At 46.5% G+C, this 24,340-nt stretch overlaps 5 protein-coding genes across 10 annotated transcripts; 2 read left to right on the forward strand and 3 right to left on the reverse strand.

Moving 5' to 3' along the window:
• Window positions 1-123: 123 nt before the first annotated feature.
• Window positions 124-1,988, reverse strand: tmco1 (transmembrane and coiled-coil domains 1). Of its 3 annotated transcripts, none has more exons than XM_037249575.1 (7): window positions 1,613-1,760; window positions 1,313-1,390; window positions 1,145-1,204; window positions 1,014-1,060; window positions 875-942; window positions 641-785; window positions 124-329 (listed from the first exon to the last, which is right to left on the reverse strand). In XM_037249575.1, exons 1-7 carry the CDS (start codon window positions 1,713-1,715, stop codon window positions 231-233), a joined length of 600 nt encoding a protein of 199 aa, XP_037105470.1. In that variant the 5' UTR covers window positions 1,716-1,760; the 3' UTR covers window positions 124-230. The 3 variants fall into 3 exon arrangements, with proteins under 3 accessions (XP_037105470.1, XP_037105472.1, XP_037105471.1); XM_037249576.1 differs by having other exon boundaries at window positions 231-329; window positions 1,743-1,988; XM_037249577.1 differs by lacking the exon at window positions 1,313-1,390 and having other exon boundaries at window positions 1,743-1,965.
• Window positions 1,989-3,344: 1,356 nt separating this feature from the next.
• Window positions 3,345-11,393, reverse strand: LOC119121614 (protein AATF-like). Of its 3 annotated transcripts, none has more exons than XM_037249408.1 (5): window positions 11,017-11,393; window positions 10,797-10,849; window positions 10,175-10,754; window positions 6,704-7,033; window positions 3,345-4,121 (listed from the first exon to the last, which is right to left on the reverse strand). In XM_037249408.1, exons 1-5 carry the CDS (start codon window positions 11,345-11,347, stop codon window positions 3,748-3,750), a joined length of 1,668 nt encoding a protein of 555 aa, XP_037105303.1. In that variant the 5' UTR covers window positions 11,348-11,393; the 3' UTR covers window positions 3,345-3,747. The 3 variants fall into 3 exon arrangements, with proteins under 3 accessions (XP_037105303.1, XP_037105304.1, XP_037105302.1); XM_037249409.1 differs by having other exon boundaries at window positions 10,175-10,649; window positions 10,755-10,849; XM_037249407.1 differs by having other exon boundaries at window positions 10,175-10,849; window positions 11,017-11,392.
• A 220-nt stretch (window positions 11,394-11,613) lies between these two features.
• Window positions 11,614-13,727, forward strand: magoh (mago homolog, exon junction complex subunit). Its single transcript, XM_037249598.1, has 5 exons — window positions 11,614-11,830; window positions 12,422-12,480; window positions 12,766-12,876; window positions 13,374-13,456; window positions 13,527-13,727. Exons 1-5 carry the CDS (start codon window positions 11,740-11,742, stop codon window positions 13,624-13,626), a joined length of 444 nt encoding a protein of 147 aa, XP_037105493.1. The 5' UTR covers window positions 11,614-11,739; the 3' UTR covers window positions 13,627-13,727.
• Window positions 13,728-13,742: 15 nt separating this feature from the next.
• Window positions 13,743-18,242, reverse strand: cpt2 (carnitine palmitoyltransferase 2). Its single transcript, XM_037249366.1, has 8 exons — window positions 17,754-18,242; window positions 17,427-17,507; window positions 17,232-17,338; window positions 16,526-17,006; window positions 15,826-16,056; window positions 15,413-15,708; window positions 14,777-15,073; window positions 13,743-14,657 (listed from the first exon to the last, which is right to left on the reverse strand). The coding sequence occupies exons 1-8, from the start codon at window positions 17,936-17,938 to the stop codon at window positions 14,329-14,331; spliced, it is 2,007 nt and encodes a 668-aa protein (XP_037105261.1). The 5' UTR covers window positions 17,939-18,242; the 3' UTR covers window positions 13,743-14,328.
• Window positions 18,243-18,688: 446 nt separating this feature from the next.
• On the forward strand, window positions 18,689-23,402 carry scp2b (sterol carrier protein 2b). 2 transcript variants are annotated; one of them, XM_037249600.1, is made up of 6 exons: window positions 18,689-18,832; window positions 19,095-19,185; window positions 19,312-19,393; window positions 19,466-19,545; window positions 20,964-21,085; window positions 22,523-23,402. In XM_037249600.1, the coding sequence occupies exons 1-5, from the start codon at window positions 18,810-18,812 to the stop codon at window positions 21,057-21,059; spliced, it is 372 nt and encodes a 123-aa protein (XP_037105495.1). In that variant the 5' UTR covers window positions 18,689-18,809; the 3' UTR covers window positions 21,060-21,085; window positions 22,523-23,402. The 2 variants fall into 2 exon arrangements, with proteins under 2 accessions (XP_037105495.1, XP_037105494.1); XM_037249599.1 differs by having other exon boundaries at window positions 18,691-18,832; window positions 19,264-19,393.
• The last annotated feature ends 938 nt before the right edge of the window (window positions 23,403-24,340 follow it).

Below are 24,340 nucleotides of genomic sequence, written 5' to 3' on the forward strand. Positions count from 1 at the left end.
CCTACTGTGCATGGCTTTGGAATGGAGGAGGACATCGGAGAACCTGGAGGAAACCCATGCCGGCACGGGGAGAACATGCAAACGCCACACAGTAAGACAGGCTCCAACAATGACAACAGTAGATAAAAAGGAGCTGTAAAACTTTATTGACAGCTAACAAAGGGTAACTCCAAATGGCAGATGAAAAGCCTCATCATTTGCAGCGCTTAGTCTTTTTCCTGTGGTGACCTTTAGGAGAACTTGGCAGCTTGGGGCGGGGGCCCCAGGAAGCCCCCCGCCTGCTTGGTGGCTGCCCTGGAGGGAGCCAGGCCTAACATCTTCTGGATGTTCTGAGCAAGAGAACACAAGCACAGCATCAGATCCCACTCAATATTATTGCAGTTAACGAATTTGAAATGGGGGGGGGGGGGGATAATTCACAACAAAAATGTGCTCTGAACATTAAAATTTACCACAGTGATAAAACAGGACTAATCTGACAAAAATCGCACGCACTTTCGCAGAGCTGCAACCTCCCTCGACAAGAATGGTACGCGTCTTGAGTTTGCTCACTTCCTTTAATTCTTCCGCTCCAAACGGCAGCACAATTTTTAGCGGGCTGTCTGCGGAAGGCGGTGTGAGCCTCATGTGACAGCATTACCTGGCGAATGGACATGGTGCAGAGGATATAGAGGAAGATGAAGGAGCAGTCAGTGTAGTCCTCGCCCAGCAGGTTGCGATGCGACAGGCCCTGGATGTACGACAGTGGCACGAAGGGCAGCTTGGCCACCACGCGCCCATCAAAACTGCCGCAAAACAAACGAAGAGCGGCTGTTCGCCTTGCGTCTTTTCCTTTGCGCATATGTGGAGAGTGTCAACGGCTGCGGACGCTTACATAGAGTTGAACATGCCCATCAAAGCGGTGAAGCAGAAGCCAACAGCAAACATGGATTTCATGCGCACCTGCAAACAGACGGCAAAATGTCAAGGTGGCAACCGCGCTTGCGTTGGGCCAATCGTGAAACAAGTCTGACCATGGACAAGTCTCTGTTATTGTTCTTGAGCTTCTCCTCTTGTCTTTCTGCAAAACATCAACGCATGACCTCCACCTCTTCATCCACGTAAGACTGCCGTTAAAATAAAAGCAACCCCCCAATAATCTTACCAATCTTCTTCTTCTGCTGACGTCCCGCCGACTCTGTGATGGTTTCCTTTTTCTTCTCCACTAAGGGAAAAACACAGCGATGATGAGAATTCGTGGGAGAATCATCGCTGTGCCGTCCAAAAAAAAAAAAGAGCACAAAGCGGCACGGTCTTTGCCTGTAGAGCGTACGTTGCTTGCTTTGTTTTTCCACCTCCGCCTTGAGCCGCTTGTACTTGTCCGTGCGGTAGACCAGCACCCACGTGATTCCTGTCCGATCACAACGCGGCGTCTTAGCACTTTGCATTGTTCAAAAGCGTCTTGTAGATAGAACGAGTGAGGCATTTCTGATGAGTCGATTACTCGAAGGACTGTGTGTGTGTTGAATGTTTTTTAATCAGATTCCCGGGATTAGCAGTTTGCACTGAATGCTAAACCCCGTTGGTTGCCGCAACACTTCAACTAGTTTCTGACAGGAAAAACAATCCTCACCTCTCCACTTAGACGACATCAATTGTGTTGTGTTGCAGACTTGCAGTACCGTTTTCAATAAGTTTAAAGGCGTAGTATTTTTTGCGAATAACCTTTTCTGCATTTGTTGCTACTAGCGTGGTTGGCTCACCTTCGGCTAGCAGCGCCGTGCACACGGAAATAAAGACGATCAGGATGGTGTCCGCGAACATCGTACTCATTTTTACTTCTCCAAATATTAATGATCACAAATGCAAAACGTCGCTACGGGGATTGACAGCAGGCAGGCATTCAAGACTTCCGCGTCATTGAAGTCAAGCGCGGTGACGAGCTCACGCTGATGGTCAACTACTTCCGGGTGACGACGCACCGCTGGTCAACTACTTTTGGCCCCACTAGTGGTCCGTAGCGGTATTGCAGGTGGTCCGCGAAATTGGAAATGGAAAATTGTAACATTTTTAAAAATAAAATTGATTATTTAGACTGGATTTATTTTTCAGCTAATTTTGTAAATCATTTAACCATCCAATTTATACCTATGATGAAAATTACAGGCATTTCTCATCTTGTAAGTGGGAGAACTTGCTCAATTGGTCGCCGACTAAATACTTATTTGCCCGTGTGCGACAGAGCGCGCGCGAGAGTTTAGCCCTTCACCTCTCAAAAACGAGATCTATATTGTGTGGTCATCTATATTAATACACTGAAGTACTATTCTCAGAATTGCACTATATACTACATATCAGAGATGGGACCTAGTCACACGTGCAAGTCTCAAGTGAGTCTCAAGTCTTAACCTTCAAGTCTCAAGTAAATCCCAAGTCATTTTTTTCTTGGGCAAGTCAAGTCAAGCCAAGTCCTTAAATAGGTCAAGTCAAGTCCAACTCAAGTCACCTTATTATTGCAATTTTACCCGCAGAACCTGATCTTAGTAACGTGAAAAGACAAGATATAAGTAACTTTAAGTAACCATCATTGTCCAATGTGTCTAACCTGTTTAAAAAATATGACAATAATTTGGATTTGCACTGTAATTACTGATATTCAGTAAAATACACCATGGAATCAAACAAAAAATAAATTACCTCATACAATGATTGACAGCTCAATCTAAACAAATGAACGTCTGCCGACAGTGTCTGACACATTTGAGTTGCAAATATGAAAAAATAATCTGAAAAAAATCTGAAAGAAGAAACACATTAAAGAGCATTAGAAACATTTTATGTTTCATCTGTAACATCTGGAGACACCAGAGCTCTATAAACTTCAAACGGACAAAGTCGTCTGGCTGTCTGAAATGTTTCTGTTGCATATCTTGCACTGTGCTGTCCGTCTTTTGCCGTCATAAAGGTAATTACGATAGCCGAAGGTACCGCTCCCGCTGACATGTTTGTGCATGTCTGATATAAAGGGGCATGATTCTACAATAAACACGTTAGGTAGGTAGAGAGGGCACGACTGATTGATTGACAGGGTAGCGATCCAATCATGACAACGCCATTCTCAGCCTGCGCTCCTACCGTGTTATCGATATTACTTTTTTAAATGTATTATTAATTTTATATTCAAACTGAAAACAAACGAAATAACACGGAAGTCATTCAAGTCATCGTGTCTCAAGTCAAGTCCAGAGTCTTTAACTTCCAAGTCCAGTCTCAAGTTCTTTTATTTTTGTCAAGTCAAGTCACAAGTCATCAAAACAGCGACTCGAGTCCAAGTCACAGTGACTCGAGTCCTCATCTCTGCTACATATTAGCACTACATAATGTAGTTCAATGTACTGTGGCAGATATTGAGAGCAGGCGTCTCTGCCAGCAGGTATGCAGTTGGGGCCGGTTTTATACCTGTGCTCTTTGTTCCCTAAGATTGTCTTTACTCACACGCTATAGAAACTTAGACATTAGATAGCACTGAAGTTTAGATGGGAATTTTGACAAATTGTGGCAAAGGATGTTCCACTGAGACACCAGCAAATTTCTACAATATAACAGTTGTTCATAACATAGTAGAGTGTATGGAACAGAGTTTGGTACTCAATGGATGGCATTGTACAGCACACAATAGTGACCCTTTGCGGTCCACAGTATAAATGTGTCAAAAGGTTGAAGGTCAAGGACTGCACTAACAAATCGAGGCGTCGATTGGCATTCATGTCACTGGGTGGTGACGTCACAGATGGCCGGTGACAACACGGGTGGGCGGAGTCCAAAGAGCCCCTGGTAGAGTTCGGTGCGGGCGTCGTGTGCCAGGGTGTCCTGTCCGTACAGGACGGGCGCCATGAAGTTGAGCAGCTTGGTATGCACGACAAACCTGACCTTACGTCCTTTGCTGGCCTTGGTGTCCACCACCTTTTTGATCTTGCTGCGCAACTTCTGGATCTGCAGCCACTGGCGCCCCGCTGCCACCTGCGGGTTGGCGTCGGAGCCGCCCGTCTTGCGCTCGATGAGCTCACGCAGCAGCTGGTGATAAAAGTCGTCGTCGTCAAAGATGTCCTCGTCAACATCGTGTGAGTTTCCTCCGGCAGGCGCTGTGGAGTAACAACCCGCAACACATTATCATCCATAGTTGACATGTTGTTTCAAAGTAAGACTAGGTTGTCCAAAAACAACCAATCAGGGTTTAGCGTGTTTGTGACACAAAATCATGAAAGACTTGGCTAAATACATCAATTCTCACTTGAACATAACACAGGGATGAGAATGGCAAATGTGAAACAACGGCACGCACGCACGCACGCACTCACTTTCAGTGCAGCAAACTCACTCAGTTCAGTGAGGATCTTTGAATGATCCAATGTTGTCCTAAATGACTGATGATGATAAATAGAATGCACCTGTGTGTAATCAAGTCTCCGTATAAATGCACCTGCTCTTTGATAGTCTCAGGGTTCTGTTTAAAGCACAGAGAGAACCATGAAGACAAAGGAACACACCAGGCAGGTCCGAGATACTGTTGTGGAGAAGTTTAAAGCCGGATTTGGATACAAAAAGATTTCCCAAGCTTTAAACATCTCAAGGAGCACTGTGCAAGCAATTATATTGAAATGGAAGGAGTATCAGACCACTGCAAATCTACCAAGACCCGGCCGTCCCTCCAAACTTTCATCTCAAACAAGGAGAAGACTGTTCAGAGATGCAGCCAAGAGGCCCATGATCACTCCGGATGAACTGCAGATAACTACAGCTGAGGTGGGAGAGTCTGTCCATAGGACAACAATCAGTTGTGCACTGCACAAATCTGGCCTTTATGGAAGAGTGGCAAGAAGAAAGCCATTTCTCAAAGATATCCATAAAAAGTCTCGTTTAAAGTTTGCCACAAGCCACCTGGGAGACACACCAAACATGTGGAAGAAGGTGCTCTGGTCAGATGAAACCAAAATCGAACTTTTTGGCCACAATGCAAAACGATATGTTTGGCGTAAAAGCAACACAGCTCATCACCCTGAACACACCATCCCCACTGACAAACATGGTGGTGGCAGCATCATGGCTTGGGCCTGCTTTTCTTCAGCAGGGACAGGGAAGATGGCTAAAATTGATGGGAAGATGGATGGAGCCAAATACAGGACCATTCTGGAAGAAAACCTGTTGGAGTCTGCAAAAGACCTGAGACTGGGACGGAGATTTATCTTCCAACAGGACAATGATCCAAAACATAAAGCCAAATCTACAATGGAATGGTTCACAAATAGACGTATCCAGGTGTTAGAATGGCCAAGTCAACGTCCAGACCTGAATCCAATCGAGAATCTGTGGAAAGAGCTGAAGACTGCTGTTCACAAACGCTCTCCATCCAACCTCACTGAGCTCGAGCTGTTTTGCAAGGAAGAATGGGCAAGAATTCCAGTCTCTCGATGTGCAAAACTGATAGAGACATACCCCAAGCGACTTGCAGCTGTAATTGCAGCAAAAGGTGGCGCTACAAAGTATTAGCGCAAGGGGGCCGAATAATATTGCACGCCCCACTTTTCAGTTTTTTATTTGTTAAAAAAGTTTAAATTATCCAATAAATTTCGTTCCACTTCACGATTGTGTCCCACTTGTTGATTCTTGACAAAAGATTTAAATTTTATATCTTTGTTTGAAGCCTGAAATGTGGCGAAATGTTGAAAGGTTCAAGGGGGCCGAATACTTTCGCAAGGCACTGTATATATACATCATTGAAGATATATATCATTGAAGATTTATTCTTTAACGATATGACAATAGCCTAACATTAGCTTACCCACATCCTTGTTAAAAAAAAAAACACGCGCCTTTGTGTTTTTTTGTTTCGATGTGCTCCTTAATTTTCCTAGCACCGCAACCTCCATAGCTGATCATATCTTGACAGAGAATACACAAAACCTTCCCCAGGACATTTACTTTACGGATATGCTCCGTCAGGCATGGGGTTACGGACTGTGTTCCGAGTTGTAAGATGGCGCTGCTCTCGAGCCATGTCCATCTGAAGCAGTTCTTGATCCCGTTCTATTTCCCTGGCATGATCCTTGTCTTTTTTCTCCAAAACTTTAGCCATGCTGGCGTAAACCTTTGCTGAGTAGGCCCTAGATCTAGCTAACTAAATAACTCGTCCACAAGTGATGAAAACCTAATCGCAAATTCACATTGTGGCGGTGTTAAAACACTTAGTTCTCCGCGTAAGTTAACAAGTTGAAATGTGACGAAAGTAGTGCCAAAATGCTGCCGAAAATAAGGCGGATGTCGCATCACTGCTGCCAGTGAGTTAGGTTTACAGAGGCAAGCCGATTTCCGTACTCACAGCTTAACTAACTTTGCCTTGAGATGCGAATGCCCGCGAGTCGCCGAGGCTAACGTTGCCCGCTCCCCCCATATATAAAAGAAATTCTCAAGAGATTTACACGATTCACGAAAATGATACTTTCAACGGAAAAAAATACGGAAATCCGCGGAAAATTCTCATCCCTGATAACATTAGTTTGTTGATTTGTTGACTTTGATTGGTTGACTTTTTCTTGGTATGTTTGTCTCGTTTCAATTACGCGGAACAACAATGTGTGTGTGTGTGTGTGTGTGTGTGTGTGTGTGTGAGGGGCGATCTGTATGAACGGCGTATCATGAAGATAAGGATGGCTCAACAAAAACCCACTTAAACGATCCCGATGACGCTCCTCATCCGAAGGGTCGGCGCTGGCGAGCTCCCGCTCCGGGCCGGTTCCGAGGATGCGGTACTCTGAGCGTCGCGTCTGCGTGCGTCGCACCAGCCGCTCCTTGTCCATCAGAATCTGCTCCACTTGGCTCACGACGTTGCGCTCAAATGCTCCGAAGTTGCCGCTGCCCCCCTTGCCTGAGCTCAGGCGGGTTTTGTCGTGCCACTTCTGCAGCGTGGCGTCACGATATGGCCGGAAAGCAGCAAAACGCTTGGACGCCATCTCAGGGTAGTCGGACATGTCCAGTTTGCGCTTGGACGCACTCCTCTCTTTAAAGACACACACAGAGAGAGACACACGCGCGCGCACACACGCACGGGCGCGCACGCACGCAAGGGATTATTGTTATTTGAATTTCAAGTGACGTCAGCATCGCGGCGGTTGTTTACATAAAGGACAAAGATTCGATCACGGGATGACAAAGGGCCCCACGTACTATCGGCATCATTAGCGGCTTTGTTTGTAAGTGACACGGAGGACGAAGAGTTTGAAGGATTTAATGATTTGGAGTGACACAGAAGGTTTGAAAAACTATTATGGCTTTTACGCACGCCCGGTCCTACTCTACGGAGCTCTCTTTCACCTCCGTGGATGGAAGTTGGGGGCCGGCGCTCGGCCGGGTGGCTGTCCGGGGACGGTGGATGGGCCTTGGACATGGCTTTTACGCACGCCCGGTCCTACTCTACGGAGCTCCCTTTCACCTCTGTGGATGGAAGTCGGGGGCCGGCGCTCTGTGGAATAACGACGATGCTGACATCAGGGCGCACGCGCGGCGTAGTTGACAAAGGACGAGGAATTTGATCGATGGATTTAATGATTTGGAGTGACACAGATGGTTTGATAATATTATTGCTTATATAATAGTTATTTGATATCTAATTTATATATCGTTATATGGGCCTGTGGAATATTTTGAAGTGCAACCGCCGTCAGCGGCGCGCATTTATGTTGACATAAATGACTATCGATGGATTTAATGAATTGGAGTGACACAGATGGTTTTATAAACGTGTTATTTATGCAATAGTTATTTGAATAACTCTGAATGTTACGTCACGACCTATGGTCACGAGCTATGGGTCGTGACCGAAAGAATACAAGGATACAAGCGGCCGAAATGAGTTTTCTCCGCAGGATGTCCGGGCTCTCCCTTAGAGATAGGGTGAGAAGTTCGGTCATCCGGGAGAGACTCGGAGTAGAGTCGCTACTCCTCCACATTGAGAGGAGCCAGATGAGGTGGCTCGGGCATCTCATCAGGATGCCTCCTGGACGCCTCCCTGGGGAGGTGTTCCGGGCATGTCCCACCGGTAGGAGACCCCGGGGACGACCCAGGACGCGCTGGAGAGACTATGTCTCTCGGCTGGCCTGGGAACGCCTTGGGATCCCCCGGGATGAGCTAGATGAAGTGGCTGGGGAGAGGGAAGTCTGGGAGTCCCTCCTGAAGCTGCTGCCCCCGCGACCCGACCCCGGATAAGCGGAAGAAGATGGATGGATGGATGGATGTTTCGTCAGGCCCGTTCTCAGCTCTTTGTTTGTGTTTATGTCATGTTAGCATACCTATCGTTTAGCCTGTTGTTGCTCGTTCATGTCTGTTATTGGTGTTGAATTTTGTTGAATAAATTTCCCCCAAAATGCGACTTATACTCTGGAGCGACTTATGTGTTTTTTCACGTTATTGTGCATTTTATGGCTAATGCGACCTATATTCCAGAGCGACTTTTAGTCCGTAAAATACGGTAATCGCCCAGTGTGTGTTAGTGATGACAAATAAAAAACATTGATGCCTCTAATTATCGCCCATGCTGCTAAAAATTCCCCCCAAAACTTACGTTTTCCTCCGCGACCGCATGCCGACGTCATTGCGCAAGTTTAAATATAACTGATTTGACAGCACGTCGAATGTATTTAAAATTTAAATTGGTTTTCTCCATAAACTATGATACAATTACACTCGTCACTCCGCTCCAATATCCTCACACAATTACGTTATCGGGGCGTGCGCTCAAACAAGACGATCGCGATAACATGACCTGCGCAACATGTGATGTGCGATGGTAACGTGTCGCATCGATGGAGCGTCAATTGACGCATCCCGCTGTTAGAGGTAGATCAAAACAGCCGCTGTTCTAGTGTTAAGAACACCAGTGAGATGCAGGTGTGCACACTTGCTCCGTTTTGCTCCTCTTATTTATTGTGTTATTTGTTTATTTATTATTTATTCATCACTCTTATTATTCATTGTTTGTGCCTTCTTGTTTTTATTTTGTGTTGTTTACTTGTATGTATATCGTGTACTATGTCTTGTCACCATGGGATAGTGGAAACGTAATTTCGATTTCTTTGTGTGTCTTGGCATGTGAAGAGATTGACATTAAAGCAGACTTTGACTTTGTATTGCATACGACATAAGGAAAATATACATATCGCCCATTTCAGTGCCCCTTGGCGATCGGACAAAAAGTGTTCTCTATTAATCGCCCACCCCCCGTTGGACATAAACCTTCTAGGGTTTCCAGGGCGATAATTAGAATAAATACGGTAATATTGCAATTTTATCAGGTTATTTTTTATGCTTTTTTTATATGTGTTGCAGCTGTACCTGCAGTAGAAGTTTTATAGCCCCAAAATAGTTATTGAGGGTTGGATTGATTCAGACGGAGCACTACTGAAGGCCTAGGTGTGAAATGAACGGCCCGCCACTGCTAAATAGGAACCGCACCAAACGAAAAAAATTAAGTCCGCTTTTGGTCCGGACCAAACAAGCGGTCTAAAGGACTTTTCTGGTCTGAATACACCCTTAGAAAGGCCGACGCGGCGACATGGAGCCCTCCCTGTAATTTTGCAAGTTAACAATGCACTTCGTTTTTTTGCTAAGGGCGACTTTCAAAGCGAAGTTGCAGATTTAGCCAAAATTTCTCAGCCGGGCATGTCAAGACTGAGCGCTACACACATTTCCCTGCGAGACAGAATGTAGCATCAGTTGCTAGGTAACAGACATGAAAGCCGATCAAAGATGTTTAGATCGCTTACTTCCTAACTCAAGATGAGATAGGATTTCCAAAGATTCCTAAACTGAGTTAGGATTTGCATTGTGTAATACCAAACTGGAAAAAAATCTTATCTCCACTCATCCTATCTTAACTTTTGACTTAAGATCAAAGGTCATTGAGGTTTTCTGTAATACGCCGTTGCGGCTCCTGACCGAGATTAGAAACCCGACGTTAGCCACTCAGCAAGCCATCACTCAGCCGCCACGTGATATGTTGGTTTCCTGTACAATTCCACGTCATTATTCAATTATTCGTCATCAGGGTCAATCACAAATGAATTTCATTGGGACAGCTCGACTGGATGTTCGAGATTTTTGAGAGGAAATATTGCTTTAGTTTTACTAGTGCCCCGTGAGTTACCTTTGTTGTCATCTTCTTCCTCGCCAAAAGCCAAGAGGACTTGCTCAGAGCTCTGCTGCATGAGCTGATCGTGAAGCTCCAGCAGGGACCTCTGAAGAGCCTTCAAGGCCTTGCGCGCATTCTTGACAGCGCCCACCAGCCCGGCGGCGCCCCTGGCGCGGAAGAGCGGGAGGACAAGCGGCCCGGGCAGCCGGTTGGCGCTGGCCAGCACTTTCTGCATCTTGATGCGGGCCTCCAGGAGCCGCTCCCACACTGCCAGCTGGTTCCGCACCGCCCGGCTCTTCTCCACCTCCTCGTCCACCTTGGCCTCGGAGAAGGTGGAGATGGCGCGCTCCTCTTCTTGGTCGTCCTCCGTCTCGTCGCTGCTGTCGTCCTCGCTCGCGCTGGGCTTATCCATTTCGCTCATCAGCTTGTGGAGGTCCACGCCGGCGGCAAGTGACACGTTTGCATCCGGCTCCACTTCGTCCTCATCGGCCTCCACTTCGTCCTCATCAGACTCCACTTCGTCCTCATCGGCCTCCACTTCGTCCTCATCGGCCTCCACTTCGTCCTCATCGGCCTCCACTTCGTCCTCATCGGCCTCCACTTCGTCATCATTGGCCTCCACCTCGTCCTCATCGGCCTCCTCATTGTCATCATCTTCCTCTAGGTCTTCCGCACTGCCATCCTCCTCATCTTCATCATTTTGAATTAAGTGCAAATGGAGAGTTAGAAACAAGAATGATTATCAGTAAGCCGATTTCATCCCTTTTCAAAATAACCAACATCAACTGTTGGTTTGACAATTAAACGTCGATATACTCTCAATGTTGGAGTCGCGCAGAATGATTCAAAATACTTACTGCAAATACTTAGGTCATCATCTTGATCCTGCTCCATATCCATGAGGAAGAGCTGCTGTCTGCTGACGGCCTTGCCCAGGTATCTCCCGTCGCTCTCGGCTGGCATGATGGCGTTTCTTCGCCGCAGGGCGCCGATGCCGGCCTCGGCATCCGCTGCAGCCTCGTCGTCCCCGGCGAAGGTGTCGCTAACCCGGGCTTTGGTGGCCTCGTCATGGTCATCCTCGGGGTCGGCAAACTTGGGGAGCGGGTTAAGGAGGTCTTCGAGCTCCTGGGAGAATGAATTCGCCATGAGGGGACACTTCAAAATTGCCACCACAAACCTCGAGCACATGCATGTATGAGGACCTTCGGGGTGCTTGATGATGACGTATATACTCGGCGGCTAAAAGTGTTACAAGCTGTGTAGACGGTTTTGTTGTCTGCAGGAATACATTTGAGTATTTTCAGACGTCTGTATTTCACATATTTTTAAAATGATCGAATGGTTAAATTTATGAGCGTTGTATAAGCATCGTAACACACGTAACACACGTAGCATTCACAGTACAACACGATACGGTGATGCTCAGGGCAGCCTGCCAGACTTAAAAGAGGTCAAATTGTATTAACCACATGCGCAGATAGCGTTGCGCGTTGCAATCTGCGATTGCTCGCTGGGTTATATAGGCGCGAGCTTCCTTTGAAATAATAAAAAAAAAAAGAACATTTTTTTACGAAGCGATAATGTCGACGAGCGACTTCTACTTGAGGTATTATGTTGGCCACAAAGGCAAATTTGGACACGAGTTCCTGGAGTTTGAATTCAGACCCGATGGTAGGTGGAGTGTGGGACTGCTGTTCTTCCTTTCAGCCGGCCATGGCTAGGCTATGCTATGCTAGGCCGGAAGAGACTTCGGCCGATGGAAACGTGGGACAAACGCTCCAAACTGTCTAGTTCCATCTTTTGTCTAGGTTGTATCTTTCAAGCTTTCCGTTAGTGGGTTAAACGAGAAACTAATAGTGTATCACTGTTTGAGCTTGAAATTAAATGGTTGAACCGCCATGTGGCCTTTAGCTTGCGAAAGGGAGCCGAGAAGGAGAACCATTCATTCATTCAGTCATTATGATTTATTGTTATTATTTGGGGGTTCACAGGCTAAAATAGACAATTCTCGTGCACTGAGAAAAAATAGGTTTTGGGGTTCTATTTTGTTTTTGAATCTTTAAGTGGGTTCCCGGAACTCACCAAAATTACATGTAGTATTTAATTGTCTAGGTGGTATAATATGATGGACTTATGCATGTAACTCAATCAAGAGGCTAATACGATCAAAAGAATAAATAAAAGTAAAATACTCAAACTCGACAAGTCCTAAAGTTTGTTCCAAGTTATTGGTTGTGTTGGAAACGTTTTTTTTTTCTCCAGGTAAGCTGCGCTACGCCAATAACAGTAACTACAAGAATGACGTCATGATCCGAAAGGAGGTAATCATTTATTCATCTGAACCGTTCAGCCTGACAAGGGTCGTATGCTTTTTTGCTGCATATACATAGGAGATAGTGTCGTGAGCCGCACCAAGACAAATGAGGACGGTGGTAACACCCCAGCAAGAGAGATACTGTACTGCCCTTTTTGAAGTAGTTTTGCAAAAACGGCGTACGCAGTGACCTTATAGCCAGTCTTTTTGGAGTGGGCGTACCGGGGTTATGATGCAGAAGCTACTTTGGGGTTATAATTCCGATTTATTGTGTTTGGGGCCTGCCTGGCAGGCGTACGTCCACAAGAGCGTCATGGAGGAGCTCAAAAGGATCATCGACGACAGCGAGATTACCAAAGAGGACGACGCGCTGTGGCCTCCTCCTGACCGAGTGGGAAGACAGGTGGACTTAAAAGACGAAGCATTTAATCTTGAATTTGATGGTCTTGAGTTTGATAGTACTTGTGAAGCACTAGATCAGGGGTGGGCAATCCAGGTCCTGGTGGGCCGCATGTCCTGCATGTTTTCTATGTCACCCTGTTGTAACAAATCCTAAGCAAATGGTCAGGTAATTAGCAAGGTCCACAGAAGCTGGTTAATAACTCTGATCAATTTGAATCCGGTGTGTTGCAGCAGGGAGACCTGGAAAACATGCAGGACATGCGGTCCTCCAGGATCGGGATTTCCCACCCCTGGACTAGATAGTCAGATTTGGTCACAAGTAGTATGAGCAGCGCATGTGGCAATCAGTTCAATCAATCAATCACAGTTTGGTTTCGCTAGTGACATGTATTTTGTAATTTGTCAAAGCAAACAGTCGCTAGGTCTCAAGCATACGGACTCGATGCTGGATGTGCCTTTAGGGGTGTTTATGATGCAAGTCTTGTTTTGCTTTTCAAGGAGCTGGAAATTGTCATCGGCGACGAGCACATTTCCTTCACCACGTCCAAAATCGGCTCTTTGATTGACGTCAACCAGTCCAAGTGAGGACAAGACGGCACCTGTTTGATCATTGTAAACTTTGAATGTCATTTTTTTGTTTGTTGTCTTTAGGGATCCCGAAGGTCTGCGTGTGTTTTATTACTTGGTGCAGGACCTCAAGTGTTTGGTGTTCAGTCTGATTGGACTTCACTTCAAGATCAAGCCCATCTAGGCGCCGTCTTCCTCTGCATCGCCGTGTTTTTGGGTCGTCCACATGCATATGTACATTTGCTTCGTTTTGTCTACGTTTTGAATAAAGCTTTGAGAATACAAGAACACAAGCGCCACAGTGCTTGAGCGCTCCGATGAAACGGTTTGCTCGTTCTTACACAGCCAACAACAAACCAAATACATATTTTCAGTCATAATTTTCCTTTTAGTTTTCTTGTGTACAATTGAACACAACATTTTCTCAAATTTTCATTTCTCCAGTTTACGGCTAATCCAAACTAGCAGACTCATTGTGGGAAACACTTAACTCCCAAATTAAACTTTTTCCTTGAAATACTATGTAAAGTTTTTTTTTCTCAAATAGTCACCAATTTTCCCCCAAAACAGTAGACTACTCTCAGGCTACTTTTTTCTTGAATATGTAAAGGCCTTTTCCCTCCAAATTCCAATTAATGTAATGTTGAACATACAACCTTTTGGGGGAACTGTATGACCAAAACTCTTGACTCCTTTTTTTTTTTTTTTTTTTTCCCCCCCAATTTTTTGCTCGTCCATCTTCTATACAAATACATTTTACTGACACAAATTCAATGACACGATACTAACCAGTAACCATGACAATGTGATGATTTCACAGTCGTGTGACTTGACGTACAATCACATGATTTCCACTTAATGCTACAGGCGAGTGGCCCAGACGCCGTCAGTTGAGCGCCTTCCCGTCCAGGACATTGAAGATGTCCTCCAAGGATCGGTGCACGCAGCGCAGGAAACCCGGGACGTCCCGAGACGGGTAGCCGCTGACGTTGCAGCCGATCCAGTTGTCGTGGACACCGTAGCCCACACCCAGGCCGTCAGGCACCACCGGAGCAAAGCCGCCCAGGCGCACGGCTGAACTGGACAGCGTGCTGGTGGACAGGATGTTGTGGTTGATTGCAGCGTAGGCGGGGTCGGCGTAGAGGTCATGCGGTGGACGCCCGGCCTCTGCTGACAGGCAGCGCAGGGCGAACAGGTGCCGGTCGAAACCTTGGCCTGAGAAACAAAGAGTCAAAGCACGCCCGCTGAAAGACAACTGGAGACCGAGACTTCTCACAAAGACGTCCGGGAGGGGCAATGGCACGCAAGCAAAGTGCAACGGGCAGCATCCTCACCCATGGCGGCCTCCTTGGTGAGTTGGCCGTGATAGTCGGAGCAGTGGCGCAACATGTCCAGCAATTCGCCGGCGGCGTGTCGGGCCGGCTCGTTGACGAATGCGTGAGCGCAGCGCTTGGTGAAGGCACTGGCGGGTCGAATGGTTTCGGTGCGGCCGTGCCTGAAGGCGGCCGTGCTGCATGACTCGTAGGTAGCCACCGTCTGGCCGTACTGGCGCAGGAAGGCCATCTGGAAGGACAGCTGCGCCACCGCGTCCGGGCTCAGCTTGGCCGCCTTCAGACGCTCCTTGCCACCACCTACAGGAACAATTTTGCCGTTGAGGACCATGTGCGTGAGCTCTTTTCCTTTGGTGATTCAACACACTGTCCGCGACTCAATGAAAACCTTTAAGGCTTTTGCCACGGGACATGTTGTGCTGCTATCAACTCGTGCCCTCACAAGTAACATGAAGTTGTACGACAAGTATGCAAAAAGGTCATACAGGAGCGGAAAAAAAACGTGACGAGGTTAGCAAGGATACGGATTACATCTGAAATGCCTTTGGAGAATTTATTCTGCATTCTTCCTTGACTCTTCAGTGAAGAGCGGCTCTGGTAGCTCGCGGAAAAAGGCCGCCAGCGGAACGGGGCTTTCACCTGTAAACTGCATGGCGTCGATGGTGAGCCGGGACACGGCGGCGTCAAATCCAGCTTTGGCCTTCTTGATGCCATCGCGCAACGCGTCGTCCAGCTGGAAGCTTAGCCGGCGCACATCTGACGCCAAGCTAGCACCAGCGGCAGCCTGGTCGGGGTGCACGAGCGGCTTCTGAGTGGTGTCTTTGTAGATTTCGTTGAGAAAGCGCAGCACGGCCACGCCGTCGCCCCACGAGTGCTCAAAGTTGATGGCGGCGTGGCCATCGCGGGCCACAATGATGCTGAACGACTTGTCAAACCTGGGTCGAAAAAGGACGCATTCACGTGCCGCCCCTCGTCAGCACTTTTATTCCATTTCCTTTACAGTTGTGCACGTGTCTACCGAGTGAGGAGCAAGAGCGCAGTAGTGTGCTTACCATCTGTTGACGCCGTCACCGTGCAGCATGCTGTGCGAGGCGTCCACGCTGTCTCTTAGCGTGACGTCGTCCAGGCATAGGCAGAAGAGGGCGCTGTCCACGGTCTTGAGGACCTCACCGTTGCCAGTGGCAAGCAGCTTGTCCCTCAGCCCCGCCCACACGTCACGGTTCTCCGCCGTCAGCGCCCCCAGCGGGAAGTCAGGCGCCGGCGTGGCATCCGACAAGATGTAGCTGAGGGGGGAAAAAAAGCGCAAAACACCTTGAGGACTAAGGACGGGTGGACGCGCCTTGATCAGTGCCTTGAAAGCTGAAAAAACATTTACGTAAGAGGGCTGTTGGACAGCACGATTCTTCAGCACTATGCTGGTGCGAGTATTCACTCTCGATCACTGACTGGTACAGAGAACCGCTACCTCTTGTACGTGCAACGCGCTTATCTCAAGTTTTGAGATGTAAAATTTTATTTTGCACAACGACATTGGGGACATTTCTTTTGGATGCAGATGATGATTGACCCATGTGGCAAACCGCTGTTGCATAGCGCCAACTACTGGCGAGAAGGACTTACTTCCTGTCAATTTTGTTTGGCCTTAGGTATCGGTGGCTTGGTACCGACATCTCCGTGAGTTCTTGTAAACGTTCAAATCTAGCAGAACGTAACATTATTTTTGTGTGACGGAGATCCGATTGGAGTACATACCTCAGGTTGTCGCGTATCCGAGCCGGTGGCAGCATTTTGCCGGCGGGATCGAGCACGTCAAAGACGTACATGTTGCCTTTCCTCATGACCAGCAGGTGCCGCCCGGCGGGGTCGGTGAAGAGCTGGTCCTGGCCGGGGTGCGGGACGCGCGTGGAGTTGAAGAGGCGGAAGTACTGCGACATGTCCAGCGGGAAGGCCTTGAGCATGTAGGCGCCGTACCAGGCAAGCGAGGTGGGCACCCAGCGGATCAGCTTCTTGAAGGCGTCCGTGTCGCTGCGGGCTGGGTCCAGGTGGAACACTTCGGGCTCCAGCAGCCCAGCGCGCAGCGTCTTCATGAAGCGCACGGCCGAGCACACCATGTTGCTGGCGCGCACGAGCTGCCCGTTGTACTCGCTCTTAGGGTCGTCGTTCAGCGACATGAAGGGGTTGAAGTTCAGCACCACCGGATCACGCGCCGACAGGTACATGTCGAACCACGGGCCTGAAAGATACATGCGTACGCAGGCGTGTTGCAAAGTGAAAGCAGATGTTTTGTCATGTCTTTTAGTCAAGGACTAAATTAGATTAATTTGATAGGCAATGTGTTGTGAATTAAATGAGTGGATTTACTCCAATCTATTAAGTGCATTTTGCAGCAGGCTTTGCTCATCATTGTGCTCCACGCAGAATTTCCCTGTGTGGAACAAATATGTCAAACAAACATTACCTGAAATATAGCTGGTGTGCTTGTTTTTTCTGTCTTGGGCCAGCAACTCCTCTTGAAGCCTTTTTCCTTCACCAGCCAGAAAGTCCTGCGCCACCCTTTCAGTGTTTCTAAAAGAACAAACTTATTTTTAAAAATCTTCTCAAAATGTAGCAGTGATGTTGTCCTTTTTCATTCCTTAGTCAAGTTGGAGTTCACCTGAATTGTTGGTCATCCAGGAGAGGCTGTTGAGCGGCCAGGTACCTCCTGATGGTGTCCTCAAGTTTTGGCACGGGCAACCTGGACCAGGCAGCAGCATGGCAACGTAAAGGTAATATAGACGAGCCCTGGAGTAGTCGCCAAGCAATCGCATGGTACAAAGTAGTTGTTTGTTTTTAAGTGTTGTTTATGCGAGTGTTGACTGAATGAGCAAAACAGCACCCTCTTACGTCTGCAAGGTGACTTCGAGTATGCACTTTCACCTCCATTCAGAGAGAACGTTTAACACTCGTGTCACCTTGTGGAGATTTAAAGTGACGTTGTTACCTTGGTAAACTCTTCTGGTAGTGCATAGTAGGCACAAGGCTTCTGTGCAAATACTGTGATGACGACGAGGAAGAAGTCTCGTCATTGCTGCTGTATTTTCGCCTGCTTAGTGGCCAGCAGAACCATCTTGAATGTAAAAAAACAGCGGGTTTTCTCAAAGTATCTACGGAGAGCACTTTGGCCATGACGCGGGAGAGGAAACCGCACACACAAAGACTTATTGGACGAGGCGGTCACAGAACAAGCGACAGCTGCCACCTGAATGAAGCTAACCCCTTAGCAACCACTGCTAAGCAAACGGCTTCCGTAGCAAACTCGCTAATAAACTGATAGGCTTCTTATCGTATCCCTTTTAAGCTTGTTACAAAACCTTGCCAGACGCTTGAATCTGGCACAAGGCTCTAAAGACATTAACACGCGTATGGATTGAAAACGAGAAACGAAAAAGTTAAGGTGTTCATTCGTATCATGTGACTTATGAACGTATACGACTTGCTTCGTTAGACCACGCCCACGTGAACGCTCAACTTGCCAAGTCAAGGAATTCACACGTTTTTATTATGTATAAATAAGTAAAATTAGTATTTGCCTAACTATATGGAATACATATGGTCCATAAAGTACACAGAAGAATGAGTTCAGCATATCGCCGCCACAGTGCGACCTTTTTGGCCAGCAGATGGCAGTGTTGCCATCTCTTGTGTCGTTTAGGAATGTGCGCCCTATATTTTTTCCGAGCTAAAGGCATAGCTCGCGTGGTGACGTTTATTAGATAATATTCACAAGATAATACTACATCCACGATATGTTTAATTACCACCATTTTGATCCATTTCTCAGATGACTTTTAAAACCACGATGTCAGGCCGGAGCTTTAGAAATTGTGGCAACGTTGTGCGCTGAGCTTAATCTCACTCTGAAGTCGACTCATCGAGTCTGGGGGTAACCCGGAAGTGCAGCGAGCAAACAGTCTAGCACAAAAGTTCACCGAACACCCACACAAACACTTTGCTAACTATTCTTCTTGCTACTGTCACGTCGTTCATCTTTTGTAAAATGCCCGAAATACACACGCCAAGGTACGAACGCTACACAAGAACCGTTTGAGTTCTTCACCGACGCACTTGGATTCATTGCGCTCAGGTCAGGTGTTAAGAAAAGTTGGCACGATCCAACTTGTTTGCAATTAGTTGTTGCAAATGACCTTTCTTTATCGTCATGACACGTTGAAACGGACGTGCAAGACCTACGTGCTGCATGCGCATCACCAGCAGATGTGATGTCATTTTGTTTCTAGTCCATCATTTCTATTTGAGGTCTCAAGTTAACAACTGTGTGAAGGGTTGTGGCCGTCTGGAGCAGCGCCAGTGAAGGCCTGGAGGGCTTCAAGGCCCATGCTGTGTTTCAGGAGATTAACAAGAAACTGCAGCAGGTGAGAAGGAAGATGGTGAAGCCTTCACCGTGAATGTCAAAGGTCGTTCCGAGATGTTACGCGTGCGTGTTTGACCAGGAAGGCGAGGCGTTTGTCAAGAAGATCGGTGGCGTGTTTGCCTTTAAGGTGAAGGACGGCCCGGGCGGGAAGGAGGCGACGTGGTTTGTGGACGTCAAGAATGGCAGTGGTCGCGTGCACAATGACACAGGTGATGGTCTCGTTGGTCTCCCGTGACTTGAAATGTGAAAACAAGTTCTGCCCGTGTTTGTTTGCACGCCAGCCAAGAAAGCGGACTGCACCATCGCCATGTCCGACTCTGACCTGCTCGCCTTGATGACCGGAAAGATCAACCCTCAGACGGTAAATACATTGCACCAGGGACGTGCGGTCAGAGGAGGCAAGGGAGGCCACGCCTCCCCTGCCATCATGAAAAGGGGAAAAACAAATTCAATTGTTTTTATTATAAAGTCATTTTCCTTTTAATTTCAATAGTTATGTATCATTTTGAACCAAAATCGCTGAATTTTTATAGTTATTTTAAAACCGAAGACGATTCGCTCGGAGGAGCCAACTTCCTGCCTTGCCTCCTCTGAGGATTGCGTAATCACACGGCTGCCTATGTTGACAGGCTATGCAGTTAGACTGAACTGCTCTGTCTTTATGTCGCTGTTTAAGTGTTCAAACACTGTGGCTATATTAACCAATTTCCGTAGTTAAGCTAATGCATATAATATCTAGTGTTTTTTGTCATGTGTCTGTAACGTCGTGTTTCTTTTAGATGAACAAAACGGCTTTGAAAAGAGACCTTACGGAGGCTATAAAAAAAAGGTTCTCCAGCCTTATGGCAGGGAATGCTAGTGATCCCGGGATGCTTCATGCGCCTACCTGTAGAATAAGAGATCTCCAGTTCAAATTTACAGTGAACAACTGAGGAGCAGTCGTCCATTTATTTCGTTTTACATTTGTTTTGTTTTGTTTTGTTTTTTCCCCGTTTTTACATTTCGTTTTACAATGGAGGATTACATATCCAAACGATTTTCAACTATGGATTTTTGGTCGAAGCAGGAGGTCATCAGTAAAGGAAGACTAACTCCGGAGTTAAAAAGTTTGATTCGGACAACGGGACTTCGGAGTATGTCATTTCAAACGGAGTGGTACGCACGATTGAAAACAGGTTTTTGATTCCATGTGCTTTATTGAGTGTTTTTATGTGTGAAGACTGCTGATATGAGATTTTAATTAAAATAGTTCAAATTGAATAATGAATAAGCCACACTAGATCAGTGTTCCCCAACCTTTTTTGTGACACGGTTAGGAGCCGGAAAAATTAAATTTTCCCGGGGTGGGGGGGACGTTAGTGCCTCCCCAGTCATGAACCTCACCGCACGTCACTGCATTGCACATATATACTTTGGGATCAGATGTGGGTTGGGCCCCTGCGGGCTCCCTGACGATCTCTCTATCAAAACCCTAAGCATTTATTGGTCTCCATCTGTGGCAGCCTGCCAAGGTAGCAAACGAGTTGCACCGAGGGACAACAACGCTTCAATGCTTCTAAATTTCATTACTATTATTTCTATTAAGTACAATATAAGCGTTCCATTTTTGTCTTAAAAAAATACATGACAAAATGTGTCTCTGTTTCTGGGGGGCCCGGGACATAATTGTGGAATTTCCCTTCCTTTCAAAGGAAAAAGACGATTTAAGGTGTTGTGTGAAAACGAGGCAAGGTGGCACGGGTGCTGGCTTACCTGTTTACCGCTGTGCTTTGTGCACAGGCCTTCTTCCAGGGTAAGCTGAAGATCACCGGCAACATGGGCCTGGCCATGAAGCTGCGCAACCTGCAGCTGCAGCCCGCCAAGGCCAAGCTGTAGACGGCACAGGACGAGACTCTGCTCTGGTCAGACTTGCTGTCATTTCCGCAGAATATGAGTCACGCACAGCCACTGCATTGACAATGTAGACAAAAACAAGTACCGTAATTTCTGCACTATTAGGTGCACTTAAAAAATGTAAATTTACCCAAAAAAACACAGTGCGCCTTATAGTGCAGGGCGCCTTGTATATGGATCAATTGATGAATTTGTTGATCCATACTGGTTGTACACGGCGCTCTGCCAAAATGTTTCAGTACGTTTTAGTACGACTAGTAAATTACAAGGTCGCATCGCTTCCCAGCATTACGGCAACCGTGGTCAGGAGGCATCACTGAATAGCTGTTGTACCTGGGAGGCCATTTCATTTCAAAATAGGCTGTTCCGTTAATGTTTTCGAGTACGTTTATGGAGCATTATGCAACGTAATCATAAAGAAGCAGCACCAATGTGTTAAATTGGTCTTTAGTCGGTTCCGATCACTCTTATGGGAGAGTTTGAGAAACGTGATTGTTTACAGGGGACCGCCATGACACTTTGCTGAGGCTTATGGGAGTCTGCGAGCTGAGGCTCTTGGGAGTTTGCGGGTGGATAATTCTATAATGATAGCTGCTATACGCACGAGGCTCTTTCATTTCAAAATAGGCTGCTCCGTTAATGTTTCGAGTAAATTTGCAGATTGATATGGAAGGGAAACATAAGCAGTACCAATATGTTAGATCGAACTTTAGTCGGTTCCGATCACTTTTATAGGAGATAGTTTGAGAAACGCGATTGTTTACTGAGGGCTCAATGGTTATTTGCTAGTGGATGCATACCGCAACCCTAGTCAACCTCAGTTTGATGCAGTATAGCTTCTATTTTATGCGCCTTTTAATTCGGTGCGCCCTATATATGAATTAATTTCTAAAATAAAATATTCAATGAGGGTGCGCCTTATAATCCAGTGCGCCTTATGGTGCAAAAAATATGGTTCTACTACAACTATATTTAGCGTTAAATCATTTGGCGACCTTGTTTGACTTGGATTTTATCCAAATCCTCAAAGTCCAAAGTTGTTTTTTCCGTCATCCTCCACAACACGAGGCGGATTCTCTTTGAGGTTGATCACAGTCAACTTTGGCCCTCAAGGATCAACATTTTTGATGAAGGCATGACCAAGTGATGCTTTAGCATTTTCTTCAATTTGAAATAATGCCTCGTTTTGGAATGAAAGTAAAATTATTTCTTGAAATCCAATTCATTGGGGAAAAAAATCAACACACAATGTTGGTGCCCACTTGGCAGCTTTTGGGTTTTTTCTTTTTGTCGCCAAATCAGCCCAAAGTGCACTGCAGCCATATTCAGAAAGGCAACACGTGGACGTGGACAGTGGCCTTTGCGGGATGCCTGAGACTTGGATGATTTTCTTCAGCCAGGGGATGACTTGAATTGACTTGCTGTTTTTTTTTTTTTTCCCGCAGTAAGTTGGGCCTTGCTGGGGAGTCGCCACTTGAGACTTGACTGCGACTTGTTGCAGGAGGGCCTCCAAGATGGACTCCCTCCCTCCCACACGTGTTTTCCATTTAGCGCTGCAGCCTCTCCCACCTTTGATCATCTGGAAGCCTTTCCTGCTCCCTCGGACAGCGTGGGCGCTTTTTTTCTTTTTTTTGCAGCTCACCCTCCCAAGAAAGAAATTGATGCATTTGGAGCCAGCCACTTTGTGTTTGTTGCGTGTCAGCTTTGACGGAAGCTTGCGGATTGCCGCGCTGGCTGCACTCGTCTTGTTGCCGTGACCCACTTTTCTGCCCGGTGCTCACAGCGGGATTACTCATGTTGGAGCCCACCGGGATGTTTGCGGTATTTATGTCGTACACACCCCCTCCCCCTGCTCCGAGGGGTGTGCGCGTGTGCGAAGGACACACCTCTACATCTTCCCATCTTTCTTCTTTCTTCAGTTCTTCAGTAGTTCAGACTTTTTTTTTTTTTTTTCCCTCTCGCCCTGTTCGGTTTTGCTTTGCCAATTAATGTAGAGCAAGGAACTGGAAGTGCACCATTTTCTACACTCTTGACCTTGTGTTGTTTTTCAATCCCACTCTGCTCTTGATCTGTGATGTGGCGTCCGGTTACCAGGACCACCAACAGGAAACATCCCCAAAATGTTTTCAGGACTGACTCTAAACACTCAAGTCCTTTTAGTGTCTGGGAAAAACAAATGTATACAACTCAATCTTAGAATGATCTTCATTTGATTCAAGATGTCAAGCATAACACCAGCGATGGGTTCTTTTTTTGCCCCTATCAACCTTTTCCTGTATGATTAAATTCAAAGGGTTACAATAAAGTTTGTTTTCATACCAAGTAGCTTATGTATGAATCATAATTGCATTAAAATTGGAAGAAAAAAACCTAAGGTAAAAAAAAAAAAAAAAACCCTCAATCAACATCGTCCGAAACAGCACCAACATTTAGTACTTTGATGTTCGACACAAGAACAAGCTCTACGCAAGCTAACTGAGCGAGCAAGCGACAATGAGGAACTACCTTAAGAGTAGGCCAACTGCCCAACCCATCGTCTGCAAAACCGACGAATGAACTTTTTTTTGACCAAATGACCGGCCGTCGGACAAGCTAACAATCAACCAACAAACGGACCTATCAAGCAACCAAGTAACTAACTAACTAGCTACCCAAACTCACAAATAGCTAACCAATAAAATAATAGAATAGAGAATGCTCTACCGCAGTGGTCCCCAACCTTTTTTGCGCCACGGACCGGTTACGTGTCAGAAATATTTTCGAGGACCGGCCTTCATATAAATAAATAATACATTTATATAAATAAATAGTACATTTATAATAAATATATAAATACGATGAAATAAAATGATGGTACGACTGGCATAAAAACGGCATGAAAATAAAACTCACCATTACGTTGAATTTGTGGGAGCACTGAGCTTGTTTCTCAGAAACGAGCCAGCGTAATCGGAGACAATGACGCCCGAAGTGGTTAAGGTTTGTCTTTTAATACATGATGCTTGGTCTCCATGTGCCCAAGCACTCATTGCCTCGTTAGCTAGCCTGTCGCCAGTTGCCACATATTATGCAGAGTGGGCTTGCTTGGCCAGTCAGTCACCTGTGGCGATAAATCCATATTTGAAGTAGGACTTTTTTTTAAATGCAGCTTTCCTTTTCTTAGAAGTCGTAGCCTCTTCTTCTTCCGTCTCCTCATTGGGATTTTTTCCCTTTCCGAAGAAGCTTTCCAAACATGTCTGTTTCTTGCTCATTTTTGCTAGCTT

The sequence above is a fragment of the Syngnathus acus genome, chromosome 4 (assembly GCF_901709675.1).
Source record: "Syngnathus acus chromosome 4, fSynAcu1.2, whole genome shotgun sequence".
Taxonomy (NCBI): Eukaryota; Metazoa; Chordata; class Actinopteri; order Syngnathiformes; family Syngnathidae; genus Syngnathus; species Syngnathus acus.